Here is a 20,410-nt window from a genome sequence, read left to right as displayed (position 1 = left end):
CCAACATCAGTCTTCCTTCTGTGGCTGCAGAATTAAGAAAGATGTCCATCACAAGTCTGCTCCAAAAACCTAAGTGAACTCCAAAATATTGAGGATACAGTACATTTCAATCATTTAATTTACAAGAAAGTACTGTTTAAGTCCTGCATTATTTACACTATTTGATTTGGGGCTGTGTGACAGAATTTTGCTTGAACTTCTAAACAAACTAAAAGCAAACCTCAAACAGATATTTTGATCATTAAAAAACATTTAAATTGATACAAAGACATCTTCCCAACTAATATAATAAATAAATATCACAATTTGAGCAAATTCAGTTTGTTTATTTTAAGTTATTGTAATACTTTCCCCGAGTTAGTTGACAAGCTAAATCCTGATTGACAAATCTCATTACAGCAGATTTCAGGAAACAAAACCTTTAAAAAGACACAATCAAGATTAGCTGCATAGCCTGAATGTGCCCATCAAATAGTTTTAAATTCAGTAAATAAAGCAGCAGTATGACTGCCATAGAGGTTTTGACCTCTAAAAAACTGCAGCGTCACTTTTTTTTAACGTAACAGTCCACGCATAAATACAGTTTAAATGAGTATTCACAGCCTTCATTTAATTAAAACTGTGATGGCTCCCTATGATCTTAGCGCTGCGGGGAGCTGTCTGTGGTACAGCTGGTAGAACATCCCAGAGTACACAGCGGGGAGCTCCTCCATGGTGAGGTCGACTTTGTCGAAGCCTTGCTCCAGGCCGTGGAGCAGCAGCCTGGCGATGCGTGAGGTGATGGGAGTGGTGCTGCTGGTCCTGGCCAGCTCGCTAAGATCCAGCCACTCGCAGCGCAGACATTCCTGAGTGCAGAAGTTGATGTCGTAGGTGAGCGGGCTCAGTCGGCAGATGATGTACATGTCTGACATGCCGAATGCGCCGGGATGGTTGTGCTGTTGCCGGATGCTGAGCAGCGATCTGAACTCGGATTGAACGCCGGTCTCCTCAAACACTTCACGGACAGCAGTGGCACCTGACAAAGAATCAATTAGCATATATGTGGAGACATTTAAAAGATTCTGACAAGAATAAATATATTTATACTCTTTTCTTTGTCAAACTGACTGCTTTCCAAATCTGAGTAAAGGGAAACAACATTTATTTTTTTGTATAAACATGTTTGATGCTGCTTCCTGGGGTGGATCTTGTATATATTTATAGCTGCTTTAACATATTAAAACTGGTGAACGGACGGAGGAACATTCACATAAACACCATGTGCCTGATCTCTGTACTTTTGTACAGTTTAAAAGAATGTAATGTGTCATCTTTAAGTGCATTATTTAGCTCAAAGGATTTAGCTAGATGTACTGTATTAGTTTTTTGCTCAGTTGAGTGTGACACTTACCAATATTTTCTCCTGGATCAGACAAACCACCAGGGAATTTCCAGGCATTCTTTGTCTGAAATTTAAGAGCAAAGTTTAAGAGTTGTGATCGATGGCACTACTATAAACTCATCTGTAACAAATATCATCTTGTACACTACAACTATGTTGGTTTTACTGGGATAAAACATTATTAGGTTACTTGTTTTTCTTGAACTAGAGGCTACATATTTTTTTCTTTGTCTTTTTTTTTTTGAAGAAGAAGATAACCTTTCGTCAAGGTAATGATTACACAGGAGGAGAAAGGTTGTCTGGATTGAAGTTTAATGCCTCACTCTGGGGGACTTTTAACTGCGATGAAGTGAGACAGCTGTTTCACCACTCATTGATATTTAATAACAGTTTGCTGCTGGTTAAATTATGAAGTATGTGTGTAAATATATTTTTGTAGTTTCTTAACAACTATTAAATGCTATGCTGTATTTGTCTTTGTAAGAAACACAGATGCACTACACCTTGTTTCCATGTAACGTTCATACAAAAGGGAAAACTTTGGAGCTGTTTCTAAAACATGCTGGTGGGAAGAAATAAAAAGATTATTTGCAACTACAATTATTGTTTTTTCTTCCTCAAAGAGCTGCATGCGAACCATTGTAAAGTGTTTGCAACGTGTCAACCAGGAAATTTTAGGTAAATACCATTAAGCTTTGGTTAGATTAAAATGAATTACCCATGACATCATTCAGCTCCAGATGGATGAAATTCTTTCTGTCCACTGGGGACCTGTCAGTGATTCTTTTCAGGAAGTTCGTAACCCCTCATGAGGTCTGAGCGAGCCCGGCCTGCCAGAGACTTTACTGCCAAAGGGCCAGACTATTAAAAACCCCATTTCCAGTAAACTGCATGATGGGTTAGGAGAAGAAGAGATAAAACAGCCCCAGCACATCCAGGCCACTTAATGTTTCCCTCTGCTTCTGGACAAAAGCCATAAAGATTACAGGCTCTGCAGTTTCCTGGCCAGGACGCTTGTTAAATGATGTATGCAGTCTAATTGAACGAAAGAAAATTTTGACAGAAGACTTTGTATGTCATTGTGATAACTGTATTCTTGTTAAAAAAAAAAAAAAAAGCACATATGCTGTATGCACTTTGGATCTTTCTTCCCTCTTTAAAAGGTTTTACAATCTTTTTTAAACACACAGCTTCTGAGCTGCTGTAAATATCTTATTTGTAGTCTGGTAGTATACTCAAACTAAAGAAAAAACAAAAAAAACAAATCAACAACATTGTAAGGACTTAGGAGAAGATGACCATACTTACTGGAAATGTTTAATAATTGCTCTAATAAATATGCTTGAGATAACTTATCTGATGTAGTCTTACAAAGAAATGTTATCATATGAGTCTAAAATAATATATCATAAATTATTACTTTCCTACCCATATTAAAAATCTAAAAGGAAAGAAAAAAAGGACACAAGTGGAAGATCTTGCTGTGCCTGAGTTTCAGATAGAATGTAAAATAAATGCTTTGTTAATGTACAATATAAGGGAACATTTCTTTTCTTTTATAAACAAAGAAAAAACAGAATTCCGGTGATCATATTTTGGGCTCTTTAAGTTCATCCACGCACTTCAAAAGGTGCCTGGTGGTATTTGACACAATTCCAAATGATGTCTGATAGTTTGGTTTTACTTTCCTGAAAATGCGTCTGGCATTAGACCTGTAACATCTGTTCTGATCATTTTTGATCATTTTCAGCAGACACCTTTTATTTCTTTGTGAATGTTTGTCAAATTGCGAATTAGTCTAAACCTAAATGTATAATTGAAAATTGTTTCTTGACAGGAACTAAGCTTTACATTTGAGAAGTTATGCCTCGTGTACTGTACAATACATTAGCAGAAATCTTTAAAGACGTTTTTCTATCACTTCTTTAGACTGGCAGAGATCATATAGATCTTATCTGAGCTGCTGCCAAACACCCACAAAGCTGCACAGAAATGGCTTCAAAGGAGCGCCGCTGTATTTCAACATCACACATCAAAACAGCAGCTCTAGGACAAACGACAGCAACACATGAGCTGATGTCTGTAAAGTGCCTTTCATTGTTGTGAGTTGGCATCATACAAAATAAGTTAAATTCATTTAAGATATACATCCTAACCATGTTTATTTTAAGAGGATGTAGAAGGGAAATCACATTTGACCCATAATGACTCATCCAATGAAAAAATAGTCAGATAAGTCCAACTTTTTGAAAAGGAAGTCTTTGTTTGTCACTTTAACAAAATGTAAAATAAAAAAGTACCAATAATATTCAGGGTTATTTACTATTTATTACAATGTGATAAGTCAAAATGTCTTTAGTGTAATCTGCATTCTGGTGTCCATTAAGGGCCAGAAGACAAAAACTAGATTATGTTCCACAAGATTTTGAGCAAAGTCTGTACCATAAAGTGATGTCAAATGTCTCAGAAATTGTATGTATCATATATGCTACGCTGGGTTCTTATGGGTTAAACATGTCGCTCATGTACCTTATTTTTGTCCTGGACGACAAGAACTTTTCCGGTGGACTCGTCAACAACTGCACCTGTGCAAAATAATAAACCAGTGAGATGTTGATTTTACAGATCATGCAGGTATCTCAATAAATGAAATAAAAAAAAATGAAATAAAAAAATTACTTTCTAAATACAATGGAGGATAATAGAAGTAGTAAAAGTGATGGCTGCTGGAAGGAAAGACATTCTGTTTTGCAGGATATTTGAAGAAGCCTCTGACTGAACACACTGTTGTTTCCTCATTGTGTTGGGTGGAGGGTGTGAAGAAGGGTCCGTTATAATCTTGTTAAGCTTAAGCAGCACGTGTTTTCTTTCCTCATATCCGTCTCTAACTTTTGTCTGTTAAATGACATCAAAACATTCATCTCTGCTTGTGAAGTCAGTCATGAAGTTCGATCTGGTTAGTCCAGCCACAGACCCCAACCACAGATTATCATGCGCCCCACCTGCAAGATCTGCTGGGAGTCCTGTGCCACGAGCAGGAAGGGAAATGAGAAATAGGATGATGTCTTTCCACTGACTTGGCAGCAGACCCAGAACAAAATCTGGGTTCATTTAAAGTCATGCTTCCATCTATGCATCAACTTTAAGATGAATGTTCTGTCTCGTTTTAGCTCTGTGCTTCTAATACTCCACACTAAGAAACTAGCAGGTGAAATTTGACTCAGTTGCAAAATGATAAACTGGATGTTTTGCACTTTGGTTCTTATGTTATGCCTGGAAGGTAACAAAAAAAAAAAAAAAAACAACAGAATACAACAGAAAAAAAGTTGTTTTTCTTGAAAACGAAACCGAGAAAAAGCTGACGAAATCAGCAGAAAGATGCTGTACAGCTCTGTGGAGCTCATGCCTTCAGCAGAATTACTGATTGTACTCTTTGGGGCCCAAAATAATCAGAAGATCCACCAATAACAAAATATTGAGCTGGTTTGATGTGAGCATAATGGCCAAATTAACTCTTGGAAACTCTTTAATTCCTTGTAAAGGTTTGGAGGGACTTCCTTGATAAGATATCATTTGCAGCTTTGTCACATGGCCACAAGCCTGCATTGTAAAGACCATTTAGTGAGTTAGCCAGTTGTAGAAGCCATCAGTCATCTGAAAGGAAGTAAAGCTCCAGGTCTGATTTTTAAAAGACATTTGGCAAGTTATTCACCGTCTCTCTTACAGGTATGCATGTAGATTGCTTTAGCATGGGCTATCTGGCATCGGCTGAAAGGCATTTGGAGGGTTTGTTTCCAGTCCTTTTAAGTCTTGATCAGACAGGTTTCATTTATGGCTATTATTTTTCAATCACGTCAGGAGATTTCTAAATACTGTACAATACATGTCGATAAAACACAAAGCATCAGCAGTATCTCTTAGTGCTGTAAAGCATGGGTGCCCAAAGTGGGGCCCGTGATCCAAAATCGCCGCGCCAGCACTTTGCTTTTAGCCCGCTAGTCGTTGTTCATACTAAAACCCAACAGAGCTTGATGAACAGACTCATCAAGCTCTGTGTCATGAACCTCGATGAGTCCAGGCTCAGAGGGACCCGTGACATACTCACTTTGTCAGTGAGCCAGGTGCAACCCAACATGGAGAGGCTGGTAATGTCCAAAGATCAACTTCATGTGTCCCACTAAGCAGCAGCAACTTGCCTTGTTCAACATGTACTGTTATTTGTTGTTGCAGTTGGTTGCAGTTTAGTGGCTGTAATTATTGTTTCTTGCCCCTCTAATGACTTTTTTGTTCTATTACTATATTGATTTTTTACGTAACATTTTATTTGCCCTGATAGGAAAAAATACACTGTATTAGCTATTGAACAATAATTACAATAAATTTATACATTTACTTGTGTTTCATCCTTAAAGCTGCAGTGTTTGGATCATTTTTAGTTTGGCCCTTGGAGGCAAAAGGTTTGGGCACCCCTGCTGTAAAGACTTTTGATATGGTTGACTGTTGCTCCTTTTTTGACATAATAGAAAGTTTGGACTGGGTGGAGACTTTATGAAATAGATTCAGTTTTATATATTATGCATTGTCGTAACTAAGGCCAACTTCTAATAAATTCCCAACTGCTGCTCCATTATCTAATGAACTGGAAACATTTCTTCTGAAAAGCAAATAGTTAAAAGCAGTTTGTTGTTTCCCAGTTTATTTTTCTCAATTGCTTCCCGGTGACATGTATACATACACTGCATCTTCCATAAATGGAAAAATAGGAATGTGATAAGCAAGAATATGTTTCCACATGAGAAACTTGCAGCAACCACAAAAACAAACAATAGTTTGTTTCTGAAAATCTGGTTCCTCGTTTTAAATTATTTGCCGAAATAATTTGGGGCCTTACTTATGAGAGGTGAAATAAGTACTTTGAAAAAAAAGACCAAACCTCCTCCATAGTCATGGGGTTCATTCAAAATATTTATCATCTGCCCTTCATTTCTATTCACATTGTCTTATGCGGCCATTTATCATCAACCATTTCTATACACTGGTGCACATAAAGGCATGTGGATCGTGTATTGCAGAAGTGACGTGGAAACGATGCTTTCTTCTTTGTTTTTTTGCTGTTTTCTCTTCTCTCTGTTTTTACCTATCTTCTTGTGCCCTCTGTGTCTGTCATTGGTGGGTGGGGGATATTATATTTTATAGGAAATCTTGTTAAAATTAATAAAAAATTACATAGAAAAATCTCAAAAACACAAATAAATGGATACAACACAGAATAAATACAACTCCAGCAGAACTGTAATGAATGAACTTCTGAACTCGGACAATTTATGAAAATGGGTTGTAATAAAATCGTCTACGGGGAAAAAAAAAAAACTAAATACTTCTCTTTGTAAAGCCAAACAGAGACTGAGTGACTCAGCTGTACTTGAGAATGATGCATTTTTCCCACTTTAACATTTAACGTCTTGCAGGTAGTGACTAAGAGAGGCAGTTATGTGATTGAGTTGACAGTTCAGGAGGAGGAGGAAGGAAAACGGGTCACTTTCGTTTCCGGTGGCTCTGTCTGACTGGCCGGGACAGGCTTCTTTAGATGAACGTCACAGACGTGTAAATAGGGATGGGTTGTCTTCAGGCTTGACTTGGACTTCAAAGTGGAAATTGATGTCATCCCAGGTCTTTGCTCCATATGGCGCATAAAGAGGCCTGGTTTCTGTGAAGGGAAGCTATCATTAAGAAACCCTCAGCCCAAGAAACAGGAAAAAGGGAATTAAGAGTATGAACCGAAAAGCCACATGGCTGTGAGCTGTGTAACAGAAGAAAACTAGTGATTGCTCAGTTATAGCTGGATAATAAGCCAGAAAAAATATTTGATGCCATTTCATATGTAGTAGGTCATAGCTGATCCCCAAGCTATGTCGTCCAGATATTACAGGTTCAGTGTTTTTACCCAGAGTAGCTTCTAGTGTTGTCATAACAGAAGACATGTGCTATAAGGTGGAAAAGTGGTACAATAAAAAACATAATTCAAAATACTGATGATTATTGACAGCTTTGTCATTGAGACTGCTGTAGGATATTCTATCAAGTCAAAATGCTATGCAGGTCGAGTCCTGATTAAAACTAGACATAAATGTGCATCTACAGTTGCATATGCTGCTTTTCTATTTGCCCAAAAAATGCTCACTTGGATGTACAAGTGAAACTACTTGTGACAGCAGCTCGTGTGTCAGGCCACAGTTACTCTGACTAGATTTCCAGTGGAATGCAAAGTAGTTTACCGGAAACCCTGCAGAAACACAACTCAGAAGGAAATAGTTTATCTTCATCAGCTCTAATACATTGACAAGGAATTAGTAAACTAAAATTATGATATCTTAAAGTGCAAAGAAGGGCGTATTAATGTGAGATTTACAGCTAAAGCCAACATCCAGCTGAACAAAAAGGCTTCAGCAGCTTCATACATTTACCTGTATACATGTTATCTATTTCCAAAGTTTTAAAGCAATTTAAAAACTTCTTAACTTTTCTCCTTTTGCCTCACAGCACATGTTCTAAAAAAAAAAAAATAGTAAGATCTTATTTGTTCAAATGTTGCTGCTTGAAATGAGATAGACTTCTACTTTGTGTGTGTGTGTGTGTGTGTGTGTTTGTTTCACATCTTTGGGAAAAATCATTGTGTCAAGGCCAAGAGTATCTAAACAGCTGAGTATTTCACATTCCAAAGCTCAGTTTCATCACTAAACAACAGTTTTGTTGTGATTAAAGCTATCTGGCAGCATAGAGGGAGTTTCAGTGTCTCTGGGAAGGATGCTCTGGACATGTTCTGACATGCTTTGAGCACAGTCACTTTTTGGAAAAGGTGAAAATGGGATTATGCCCTCTGCTGGACGAAAGCAAGTAATCACACAAAGAAGACAAAACCTTTTTTTTCACTTTCCTTCCTCTGCATTCATACATGCGATGAGATGAATTCCCTTTCTGAAAGGGAAATGAGTGAAAGATGAACGCTGTATAACAGCTGATAAACATTTTTATCACCATCAAATGGCCATTTTTAATTTGGTGATAGATAAATATAAACCACAGTTACATAACATGACGTTCTGGGAAAAGAAATATTTGACTTTTTCAGAGGATTATGGCAGTTGCCATGTTTCTGGCTCTGTATCAGCGATGCTTTGGGTTTCCCAGCAGCCTGAAGTCATTCCAGGAATCAGAGGTAATATAACACCAGATGAAGCTCTGCCAGTAAATTTGGAGGAAGGCGAAAGAAGCAAAACTGTAACAAGCAAAAACAGTCTACCTAGATATTATTCATTACGTGACTTTTACATGACCAACTTAATCAATTTCATGGTCAAGTGGGGGCCTTTCCCTTCAGTCCGGAAAGAGGTGCGGTACACTGGGCATGTGGTCAGTCCATCAAAGAGATAACCCATCACAAACATCTCACTGCCCGGGGTCAGCTAACAATGCACTAATTTTCTAAACTTTGTGGATTTCTTCCTGTTAAAGGGGAGTTTTTTCCTTCCCACTGTCGCCACGTGCAGCTCAGGATGGGGGATTGGATCGAAGTCATGATTCGATGCAATCAGTTGGTTTCTGTTACAGGATAATTATGAATTGGCTTGAAATTATGTGTATGTTGATTCATGTATGTAAAGTGCCCTGTGACAACATTTTGTGAAGTGGTGCTATACAAATAAAGTTGAACTGAATTGAATTATGTTGCATTTGGAAGCACAGATTAGATTGATTACTACAAAATACATGTTAAACTCTAAAATACTACACATAAATGAGATAAGCTGTACTAGTGATGCTTGATGGTTTTGTGACACCTTATAACTGTTCTATATTTTGGAATAAATATCACCTCACCTAAACATAATCTTATTTTCCTAAAAGGTGAATATGTGAACACTCAACAAATGGACATCAATATCGTACACTCCCACTTGTTTACAGTGGAAACTAATCTAATTTAATACTGTTGTGGTGTGAAAGACAAAGTTCTTATGTCTTTGAGATTAACACTTTGTTAATATCAGAGTAAAATGTTTGCTTCAGGTGTTTTCAGTCAGTGGGACGTTTTGGAGGAAGTGGGTTACCCTTAAATTAAAGCCTGATCTTCACAACATATTTAGATAGAGGTGTATCATGAAATAAATGCAGGAGATTTCTGAGGTTCTAAAAGAAAACACTTATGATAATTGTTGACTATGATAAGATTATCTTCATAAAAATGAAAACTCAATATCTGACCAACATTTACTACCTGGGGAGAGCTCAGAGTAGAGGAAGGATGCACGATGGATGCCCATTAGCCGTCATTTGGGGCCGCATTGCTGAGGAAATCTATCAAAGTTCAGTCGTGTGGATTTAAGTTGCCTTGGAAAGCCACTTATGGTAAGAAAGAAGACCTTCAGATCAGATTTTCTCCATCATAGCCGTTTCAAATACTGAATTCTGTTTTTTAAACATAAATCTTTACCTGCTACGCCAACTTGATGAGTAGCGAACCCCGGCAGCCTGCTTTCCCCTTCTCCCAGCCAGAGAGCTAGCACGGCGTGGTCGCTTTTGGTGTGATGGAAAGTGAAGCCATGACTGGAGGCGGCAGCAGCACATCGACTCAGTGAGATGGGGACACGTAGCCACACCGCCACCTTGCCCTCCGCCTTCCACTGGAGTAAAGAATCTGTGGAGTTCAGACATCAGTCAGAAACAGCCAATAAATTAAATGTATGATTAATTAATGATGGATGGATGGATGGATGGATGGATGGATGGATGGATGGTTGGTTAGATAGATAGATAGATAGATAGATAGATAGATAGATAGATAGATAGATAGATAGATAGATAGATAGATAGATAGATAGATAGATAGATATTTTTTGTCCATCTTATTTTAGCTTTTTTTAATTATAATTCTTTAGACTTTTTTAAAGTTTGTTTTTATTGCTTCCTTCAGTCTGCTGTAAAATAAAACATGGACCAAACAAAAAATAACTGAATAAAATTAACAAAAAATTACCGTAAAAAATTGTATAGAGATATTTTTTGAAGACCTCCTCCATCATCTTAAATCCAGGCCTGATGAGGAGACGGCTGCTCATTGCATAAATAAATAGTTTTATTCAATTGCATGAGTTCTTGAAAAAACACAAGCTTTTGGTTTTAGGGCAAACTACAGTACTGATACGGCTCTTTTAATGATTGTGAATAATCTTAGATATAATTTAGACTAACAGAATTATTCTGTCATGGTTCTCCTGGATCTTAGTGCTGCATTTGATACAGTGGATCACCAGATTTTATTAAACATTACAGTGTGGTAGGTTTCTTAGGTACTTTCTTAAAACTGTTTTACTCCTATACCACAGATTGACAGTTTTTGCTAAGTATGAAAACATGCTCCTCCTTGTCATTGGTTTGCCTTGTGTTTGAAATGTGCCAAATAAATAAACTAACCTTGCTTCGTCTTTCAGTGTCATCTTATAATATAATAACACCTTAAAATGAATTCACTGTGAGATTGCATTCCCACACTTACATAGAAGCCAACAAGCAATCTTTCCATGATGAAAAGTGGTGGTTCAAGTAATTGATAACTGGATAGATGTAGGTATGTACATATTCCTGTAAGAGAATAGGTAAGATGAACTGAAAGAGTAAAATTTGTTCCAGTAATTAAATTAAATTGCAAAGAGTACATATTCCATTTGAGCTCAAACACCCAAGACTTAGCAGGCTTCATACAATTTCTTTACTGCAATTTTTTATTAAATATTTTGAGAATTTTATTTTCATTTCACAAAGAGTTGAGTGCAAAAGCAGCTGTTTGTACATTTGGTACAACCACACTGCCAGCATACAGCTAAATGATCTATATGCTGGTATTACATCAGCGATGCCTAATCCTGGTCCTGAAGGACTCTAAAGTTATTGGATCTTTCCCATGTGAGGGATCCGTGCAATACAGATACTAAATTTAGCACAAAGAATAGTGAATGTAATTGCTGGATTATTTATTCTTTGTAACAATGTTTCTTCCTTTAATATTGTGCCACATTTGCAAAGAAAAAAAAAACATTTGTTGAATGAGCAGCAGAGTTGAGAATGTCAAATGCCAAATTCTCTCTGCCAATGCCAAACAGCTTCCTCTGTTACTGACAATCAGGTAACTGATTGGCTCCTCACGAGCAGCGCCTGTGACCATGGATCCTGGCACTGTGGTCAGCTGGGATCATGGGGGTCACAGAAACCGCTTTGGTGACTGCATTGGGTGGAGGCGGTGGCGGTGTGGGGTTTGTCATCATCAGAGGCAATGTCAATCCAGAGAGATTTAGAGATGAAAGGTGCCAGGTTGCCTGATTACAATGTTTTTTACCTCGACTTCAATCAACCAACCCAATAAACGACTGGAAACGAGAAGAAGCAGAAGCTAGGGCCAGTTTTTCATGGGCATAATCCACATATCCAGCTGTTCATCCCACAACAGCAGTTTTTCATTATTAGGTAGAATAATTTTTATGAAAGGAACTAAACAGACTTTCCAATAGTATGACACTAGACCTAGGGTGAGCAACTCCGGTCCTTGAGGACTGCAGTCCTGCAAGTTTTAGCAGTTTCTCTGCTGCAACACACCTGACACACATCAGACTGAGTAGGAAGGCATATGAAAAGCTTGACATCAAACTTTGCAAAAATCTGCTAATTAAACATTGATTTGAGTAAGGTGTGTTGCAGCAGGAAAACTTAATATCTGCAAGACTACTGCCCTCGAGAACCAGAGTTGCCCACCACTGAACTACACCAAGAATCCACCAAACAAATAAAATTAGTTTTAGGGATAAGTTTGAAATTGTCATTATCATTAATGCAGGGGCGCCCAAATTTGGTCCTCGGGAGCTAGCTACCCACCCTGCAACTTTTAAAGGCTTGTCTGACACACCTGAATCAAATGAATGGCTCGTTACCAGACCTCTGCGTAGCTGGATGCCATGCAGGGAATTCAACGATATGAATTAGAGCTTTTAGAGAACGGACGCCTCCAAAAGTTGGAGGATGGTACGTCTCATGGACTGGAGATGGACACCCCTGCTCAAAGGTAAAACTGTGTCGAACAGCAGAGGTCACCAACTCTTTTCCTCAAAGCTATCATCCTGCAGGTTTCAGTGTTTTCCTGTTACAACATACTTGATTCAAATGAAAAAGGTTCTCCAACAACTTGTCAACGTCTGTACCTGCCTGTCAATGAGCCATTGATTTGGGTCAGATGTGTTGCAGCAGGTAAACACTAAAACATGCAGGATGGTAGCAGTCAAGAACTGGAGTTAGTGACCTTTGGAGTTTTTTATAAACCAGGGGTGTCAAACTCCATTCCTAAAAGGCCGGTATCCGGCAGGTTTTTTTTGTTTCCTTCTACCAACACAGCTGATTCAAATCAAATGGATCCAGCAACTTCTGGTCTACATATTGATGGATTTCGGTCAGGTGTGTCGGAGCATGGAGACAACAAAAACCTGCTGGATTCCGGCCCTCGAGGACTGAAGTTTGACACCCCTGTTCTAAACCCTGGTCCTCAGGGACCCTTGCCCTGCATGCTTTGGAAGAAATCCTTGTTTAACAAACCTAACTTAGATAAATGGAGCAGGTGTGCTTCCATAGGAGAGAACTAAAACATAGAGGCCAGTAGTCCTCGATGACCAACAGAGCCACAGAAGGTCTGTTGTGTACCTGCCTGTCTACATAACCCAACATTGTTCAGTGGTTGCAGCAGGTTAAAAAATTTGATGCTGTTCCAGCTTCAACAAACCTTGCAGTAATCCGCTGAATGAATTCTCACTGATGTCTGCCGGAAGTCCGACTTCAGCAAGGTTGACTGTCACACCACCGAACCGGTCCACTTTGCCTGTCAGAGCCCCGGTCCCCTTCACTGTCTGCAGTTGGGAACAGCTGACAGCGCAGGAAAACGCACGAACTGGCATGCGCGAGGAGGACACTTTACAGCACAACTGTCTTCTCGCGAGCGGCGAAAATCTGGACACGAAAGCGCAACAAGCCATTTTGCAGCAAACCAAGAAACAACCGTTTTAAAGCTAAATATGTTCACCTGACAGCCGGCATGTGTACACGGTGTCCGGTACAGTTACATAAAGTCCACCCGGGAAATTGCATAAATACCGTAATTATCTGTTTAAAACATCCTAAGACGTGTTAGTAGCCAAACCGATTGATTTTTTTTTTTTTTTAGAAATGCTGATTTCTGTCAGTACATCGGTTTGGAGGTTATTTGTTCCCACAAACTTTACAGTCAAAGACTCACAACAACGTAACAATGAATTTAGCTTTAAATTATTTACACCAGCAAGATCATTTAGCTTCAATATTCAGTTTTTTAATATCAGTCGTAGCTTTTTATGCACGGAAATTCAACATCAGCTGTTTAATTTTCCTATCCAGCAACCAATAACTTAAAAAAACAAAACAAAAAAACAAAACAAAAAAAACGCCAAAATAAAAAGGTTTTTCAGCGGAATTGTGCACAACTCATTTTTAAAATTGGATTTCTGATGGATATTTTAACTCATCAAAATTTATTTAAATGAGATTATTCTTGTGGAATTAAGATTTGAATATATGCTATTATTTTTGGTGTAAATACGTTTTCCCTTTTAACAAACAGCGACAACAAAACAAGAAATCATCAGCTCTTTACGTGAGGATTTACGGTAAATGGAGGCGGGGCTAAACAAGAACCAGGAAGTTTACAACGCCGCTCCGTGTTTACACATGTTTGTTCTTTCACGTGGATTATACGCTATCTGCTGAAATGTCCTCAAAGAAAAGTAAATCAAAGTCTAAAAAAGACAGTGAAGGAGATGATTCACTGGTGATGAAGCAGGAGACGAGTAACCCATCAAACCCACAGACATCTCCAGACGAAGCGAGCTGCTGCAACTCATTCACTGTGATCGATTTCATTGAAAAAGGTGAGAAGTTTGTGACACACGCCTAAAACTTTTCGGTAAGTTTGTGTAGATTTATTCAGAAAATGAGACTTCTTTGCGAGTTCCGGATGGTCCTGGCTGTGCTTAATGATGGTGATGGATGCTGCTCCTGCTTAACCACAGATGTGCATTATTATTATTATTATTTTTTTTTTTTAGCCAGAATTAACTACATACGAGTGCTTGCTTTATGAAAATGTTGTTCAATGGTCAGGCTGTGTATTTGGAGGTTTTAATCTATTTGGAGTGGTGCACAAATCAACTAAGCAGGCTATTCATGCACCAACTGGTCAGCTGGTGTATAAATAAGATTGTGATAAGTGATAGCGGTATAAACTGTGAAGGAGGTGGCAAATGTGAAGTTCTGTTTCCATCAGAAGGTTCAGGTGGGTACAGGACAGTTTGATTAAATTTGATAAATCCTCATTTCTGTTGCACCATAGTTTTACCTGTAAGGTAACATTGATACTTCAGCTATATTAGTGTGATGGAATAGCAGTGCACTGTACCAAAGAAGAAGGAAACACAGAAACAAAGGATGAGGGTGGTGGACATCCAGCATCCAGCTTGCCTGTGGAATCACAACAAAACATGCATACCAGACCAGATATGTACGTAACAGATCTGTTGGTTGATTCGGGCATTAATGGCACTGGAAGCTTTTTAATAAGGCAAAACTATACTTTTGGAAACAAATGTTCATCACAACTAAAGTGGCATCATGTGAAAAATAAATAAATGATTAAATAAATAAAGATAAGGCAGCATTTCTGAACACACATTTTCTTTTAATCACTATTTTGCAGACTTAAGATGCTTTAACGATAACAAAAGCAACAGCTTTGTGCCGAATAAGTTTTATTCGTGTTCATTTAGCCATGGATGGGTACTAACTTGGCACATTCTCCTCATAATGATGTGTAAACACTCAGGACACAATGGAGTCAGATTTTAAGGGCAGCTCATGCCCCCCCTCAAGCCATCACTTTGGCCCCAACCCTGAGCTGTTTCCTTACAGTTGAACCAACTTCCTGTGTGTAGAAGTAGCACTACCCACCTGCTAAAGGTTGTAAAAGCTGAACCAGCCTTGAAGCATACTTAACCCATTTTTATTCCTGGGCCTTTAACCCACCGTAAGACAGTTTTCAGTCAGTGTGGTTTAGTTTATTTTTATTATTGCTTTTTACTTACTATTTATTTAGTTTGTTTTATTGTTTTAATTCCGTATTCCTTGTATGAGCTGTTGTTTTATTGTGTTATTTGAACTGTTTTTTTTTTATTCTGTTTTTATTTTGGCTGATTGTGGACAGCACTTTGTTTCAACTCTGGTTGTTTTAAAGGGCTTTATAAATAAAGTTGAGTTGAGTTAACTAGCTCTTTTGTGAAATTAGTGAAAGCAGTTTGAGAATCTTTTGCAACTGCTTACTATAACATATGTGCCAAAGTTCAGTTTTATTACTTTTCATGCCAACATTATTCAAATTATCTTATTAAAAATCATGGGATGTGTAAAAATGTGATTAACTCTATGCTAAATTCTCTGTGCATAATCTCACAAATCTTCAGTATTTGAATAATTTAAACATATTCAAATCAACAAATACATTTAAAATAGGTATTTTCACATGAAATTCCAGTTTTTACAGATTATCTAAGTCTGACTGATGTCCTTGTATTTGACTTGAAGCTGATGACAAAACACCCAAAAGCTGCAGATCAACATTGGCCCAAATGGGCCTCAATTCCATGAAGTCCGCTGGTGTTTGCATTGGGAGACCAGTATTGATGACGAGTCCTGCTGGACGACAGGAGGTATCCTGTTTTTTTTTTTTCTGCTATTGAAATGAGAAATTTTCTCATTTTTTCACTTTCTTGACCTTTAATCTGCCTCTAAATACTTTGCAGCCCTGCCAGCTTTTAAAGTTCATGATCTTTTTTCTTTCTTCCTTTCAGGTGTGCCTGGGATGGCCCGTCGTGTCATTTCCAGGTCGAAAGGTTGGTCTTCAGAAATGTGCCCAGAACAACCTCCGGGTGAAATCAGGCGACGCTGTGATGCTGCACCCGATAACAGGCCCCGTTCTTCAGGCTGAAGAGGTCGTTCTCTGTAACAGGTGAAGTTAATCTGGCTATCATTGCCTATGCTACTTGTACTGTATATACAGTGGTGACACAGAAAAGGTATATTTCCTTAATTTGTGCAGTTTTTAAAATATTTGCTTAACAAAATGATCATATCACATTTTTCTCGCCAAGTCTTAAAATGAGATGTATGAAGTTTTTTGTGGAGGGAAAAAAAGGCAATGATAGAGGGCAAGTAGCAGCCTGACGCTGCTTATCAAATGCACCAGATTTACTGATCATCTGTTAGCGTGAGCACATTTTCAAAATCAAATATTTTGTGCTTCTCTGTTCTGGAGCTTTCAGACATTCATTAACCCAATGACAAGTAGAAAAGACATAAAAATTGATCTTAGAGAGGAGGTTTTTTGTTGCCCATCAACCTGTGAGAGTATATAAGAACATTTCCAAACTATCTGGACTTGATCATTTTACAATAAGAAACATTTTTCACAAGTAGAAAAAAGTCAAAACACTTATGGGTCTGCCTGGGTCTGAGCCTCTCAGCAAGTTTACACGCTATTAAATACCCAAGGACTGATTTTGTTTAATAAACAATCTTAGAGTTAAATATGCAGTCGTTCAAATTTTAATGGTCAGTTTTTGTTTTAGCTGTTCACAGTTTTCTTATGACAGGATCCAGTCATATCCAACTTGTAGTGTCTTGATCTACTGCTGAGCAAACAGAAAAGAAAGTGATCCAGCTGACAGATAAGTCTCAGTATAAACAGTTGGGGATGTAACTGACATGAAAAAATATTATTCCAATAAAAAAACAATTTTAACCTGATAAATATCTTCAGGAACCTGGGGTTTTTCCTTGTTCTGCGTGAAAATGCTGCCATCTGCTGGACACACCGTGCCACCGCAGACTCACTGTCTTACAAGCAGGAACAGAAGTTTGCCATTGTTTCTAAAGTACATGTAACTTTTGTTCAGATCCAGAGATGAGGTGCTAGACACACCTGAATTCAAGAACTTCTTTCTGAGGTCTTTTGGTGAGTTTTTACTTTTGTCTCACAGCTTTATAAGATAAATAAATAAATAAACTTGATAACACCAGTAAGTACATATAACCATTATTTTGGCTCAACTCAGTTTTTATGCATATCTTTGTACTTACGACAATTATTTGTTTTTATATATATATATATATATATTTGTTAAATATATAGAGTTACTTACTTTACAGTCTTTAAACTGGTTGTATTTGTAATACTTTTATTAAAACTTAAGCATTTAGATGGAGTCTTTCTAACAAGTTATATTGGTGCAGAATCTCTGTTTCTTTATGTACTGAAGTTACTTCTGTACATTGATGTGTCTTTTACCAGTTGGAAACATCATTCTGCCAGGAAACATAATGTCTCTGAGTTATTTCGGCCGGTCATGCAGTCTGCGGGTTGAGACCATAAGAGGGGAGGATGGCGTCACTCTCCAGAGACAAGCTCCTCCATCAGGATCAGGTCCTGACACTGAGGACTCCTCTGTGACAAACTCTTTCTTGGACTCCACATCAGCTGATCTCTCCCTGCAGCTTAGCATGCTCTCTGTGGATGACGACAGGCAAGATGCACAAGGCACACCTGGAGAGCCTGGTCCAGCAGTCAGCACTCCGCGGCGGCCAGCCCCTCTTCTTTTTCTCGCCTCACCTGCTGATCCCAGCACTCCTCCATCCAAATCCCAGAATCTCTCCACCACTGGATCAGCAGAAATCGCTATGAGCTTGGAGAGCTCGGTTAGTTCAGAGCAGGCAAAGAGAGAGCCATCAGCACCCTCTGCTGGTTATTTGAATAGTGACACCTTCTACTGTCTCTCATGCTCCACCAAAGTCAGTTTTGGAAACAAAATGGGCCAAACTGATCCAAATGCAGAAGCTCAGAGGTCAAAGATGACATACAGCATGATTGGTGGACTCAGCAGCCAGTTGGATGTCATCAGAGAAGCGATTGAGCTTCCTCTGAAACACCCCGAGCTGTTCTCCAACTACGGTACGCACAAGTTAATATTGTTTAGTGCAAGATGATTTCATTATTATGTGATTATAGGATGTTAGATTTATTCATTCATAACATTTGAGCATTAATAAACATAAACAGGGATCCCACCTCCAAGAGGAGTTCTTCTGTACGGCCCCCCAGGCACAGGGAAGACTATGATTGGACGAGCCATAGCTAACGAGGTTGGAGCTCACATGGTGGTGATCAACGGGCCGGAGATCATGAGCAAGTACGGTCACATCGCTCAAATACTTGGCTTCCTTATTCTAACTTAGTTCGGTGGGAGTAAATTACAAAACACACGTTGGCTGAAACAATTCTCACGTCTTCACAGGTTTTACGGCGAAACAGAGTCGAGGCTGAGGCAGATATTCACTGAGGCATCTCAGAGGTAAACGTCCAACCAGACTCTGCTCCTCAATAAGAACGTTTCTCACCGAACAGCAGAAATAGTTTTATTTAGCTGATAAATAATATTCCCTCAAAACTGAAACTATGATGTTTATATCTTGTGATCTCAGTTTTATTTTTAAGTTAAAGTACATTTTCCTCAAACAAAACGGAAACCTTTAACATTTCCCCACATTTGATTTTTTTTTTTTTTTGCAGGCAGCCTGCGATAATCTTTATCGATGAGCTGGATGCTTTGTGCCCAAAGAGAGAGGGGGCTCAGAATGAGGTGGAGAAGCGAGTCGTTGCTTCTCTCCTGACTCTGATGGATGGGATCGGTTCAGTAAGTATCGCCACGATGCTCTCCATTCTACACGACTGTGATAGGCATCACTGCAGCTTTTATGCAGCTTTAAGATGGTTTTTTGTTGATTTCAGGATGCTTGTATCTGTATTATCTAAGTCAGTATTTAGTTGTGCGTTGAAGTCGTCGCTACGAGGTCACCGATCCACCGACCTGCTTGCTCAGCAGACGTGTGGGCATGGTGTAGCTTTCTGCAGCAGAACACGGCTCCATCAGGATTCCTCGTTGGAAGGGCTGATTGTCATGCAGAAACCATCTCTGCATGCTGGACGCACTTCAGACACTGTGGGTTGGATCTCTGGGGTGTTGTTGCTGCTCTGATGAGAAAAAAGATGCACATCCTTAAAAGGCATTCTGGGAAAGACATTTCCCCAAGCTTGCCATTAACCGCCAATTTGCCATAACTTTATAAATGCATGTCCCCCCGCGATATGCAGATGCACCAGATCCCTCCATTCCTCTGTTTTCCAGACCAGAGGATCCTCGGACTTTAGTACCAAATGGTTTGGGGAAGGCGGAGAAGCACTTCCTGCTCCTCAGCATTCTTGTCTGTGCTGTAATTTATTTGTGTATGAATTCTCCCTCCAGTATGAAAATGTGGAAGAAGAAAAGTCATCTTGCAAGCAGACCACCCCAGGAAAAGCTGGGCTGAGCCAAGTTTAGCATCAGAACAGAGTTTTGTTCATTCATTTTTATGCATTGTACGACTCAACCAGCACAGCGGGTTTGGCGGTTTGGAAATAAATGTTGATTTTTACATCAGAACAGTGATGAAAATGTAATACTTTCATGCATTTCAAAGAGGAAATGGCTCTGTTCAAAGCCATGTAATTCCATAAGGTAATGTCATGCTGCCAGTGCAGGAAAGACAGCAAATAGCGTTGACGTGCACATCACTAAATATGTTAAATATCTAATAAGATCATGTAGAATGTGTTTGTAACCATGTTCATACATTTCAGTACAATTGGTATAATGAAATTTTACTGTTCAGATCTTTAAAAGGCTTTTTTTCTTTGTTTTTAGTTCAATTTGAGAAGCACTCAGCCAAATTTCCACTTTTACTCCAGTCATTTTAAAAGCTTGTGTAGTTTGACTTTTCATATATAATTGAACATAATAAGAATATTTTGTTATAAATAAA

The 20,410-nt window shown here is 38.6% G+C and overlaps 2 protein-coding genes across 2 annotated transcripts in view; one reads left to right on the top strand and one right to left on the bottom strand.

Annotated features, from left to right (window-relative positions):
• Positions 1–100: 100 nt before the first annotated feature.
• Positions 101–13,522, bottom strand: nudt6 (nudix (nucleoside diphosphate linked moiety X)-type motif 6). Its single transcript, XM_079249939.1, has 5 exons — positions 13,200–13,522; positions 9,873–10,076; positions 3,911–3,966; positions 1,391–1,445; positions 101–1,015 (listed from the first exon to the last, which is right to left on the bottom strand). The coding sequence occupies exons 1-5, from the start codon at positions 13,447–13,449 to the stop codon at positions 633–635; spliced, it is 948 nt and encodes a 315-aa protein (XP_079106065.1). The 5' UTR covers positions 13,450–13,522; the 3' UTR covers positions 101–632.
• A 694-nt stretch (positions 13,523–14,216) lies between these two features.
• afg2a (AFG2 AAA ATPase homolog A) overlaps positions 14,217–20,410 on the top strand; it is a gene marked incomplete at its 5' end in the record, with an annotated part of 141,065 nt that continues 134,871 nt past the window's right edge. The window contains 8 exons of the mRNA XM_079250007.1: positions 14,217–14,376; positions 16,082–16,206; positions 16,348–16,505; positions 17,452–17,510; positions 17,847–18,503; positions 18,612–18,741; positions 18,847–18,903; positions 19,122–19,245. Of these exons, the coding sequence (XP_079106133.1) occupies positions 14,217–14,376; positions 16,082–16,206; positions 16,348–16,505; positions 17,452–17,510; positions 17,847–18,503; positions 18,612–18,741; positions 18,847–18,903; positions 19,122–19,245 (1,470 nt within the window). The remainder of the gene's footprint in view (positions 14,377–16,081; positions 16,207–16,347; positions 16,506–17,451; positions 17,511–17,846; positions 18,504–18,611; positions 18,742–18,846; positions 18,904–19,121; positions 19,246–20,410) is intronic.

The sequence above is a fragment of the Telmatherina bonti genome, assembly GCF_933228915.1.
Source record: "Telmatherina bonti genome assembly, chromosome: 12".
NCBI lineage: Eukaryota > Metazoa > Chordata > Actinopteri > Atheriniformes > Telmatherinidae > Telmatherina > Telmatherina bonti.
This window is presented reverse-complemented; position numbering and strand designations above follow the sequence as displayed.

Coding starts and splice junctions, on each gene's coding strand:
- nudt6 (XM_079249939.1), bottom strand. CDS start 13,449: ATGGCTTGTTGCGCTTTCGTGTCCAGATTTTCGCCGCTCGCGAGAAGA. Junction 10,077..13,199: donor ATTCAGCGGATTACTGCAAG/GTTTGTTGAAGC, acceptor TGAACTCCACAG/ATTCTTTACTCCAGTGGAAG. Junction 1,016..1,390: donor TGATCCAGGAGAAAATATTG/GTAAGTGTCACA, acceptor ATTCTTTGTCAG/GTGCCACTGCTGTCCGTGAA.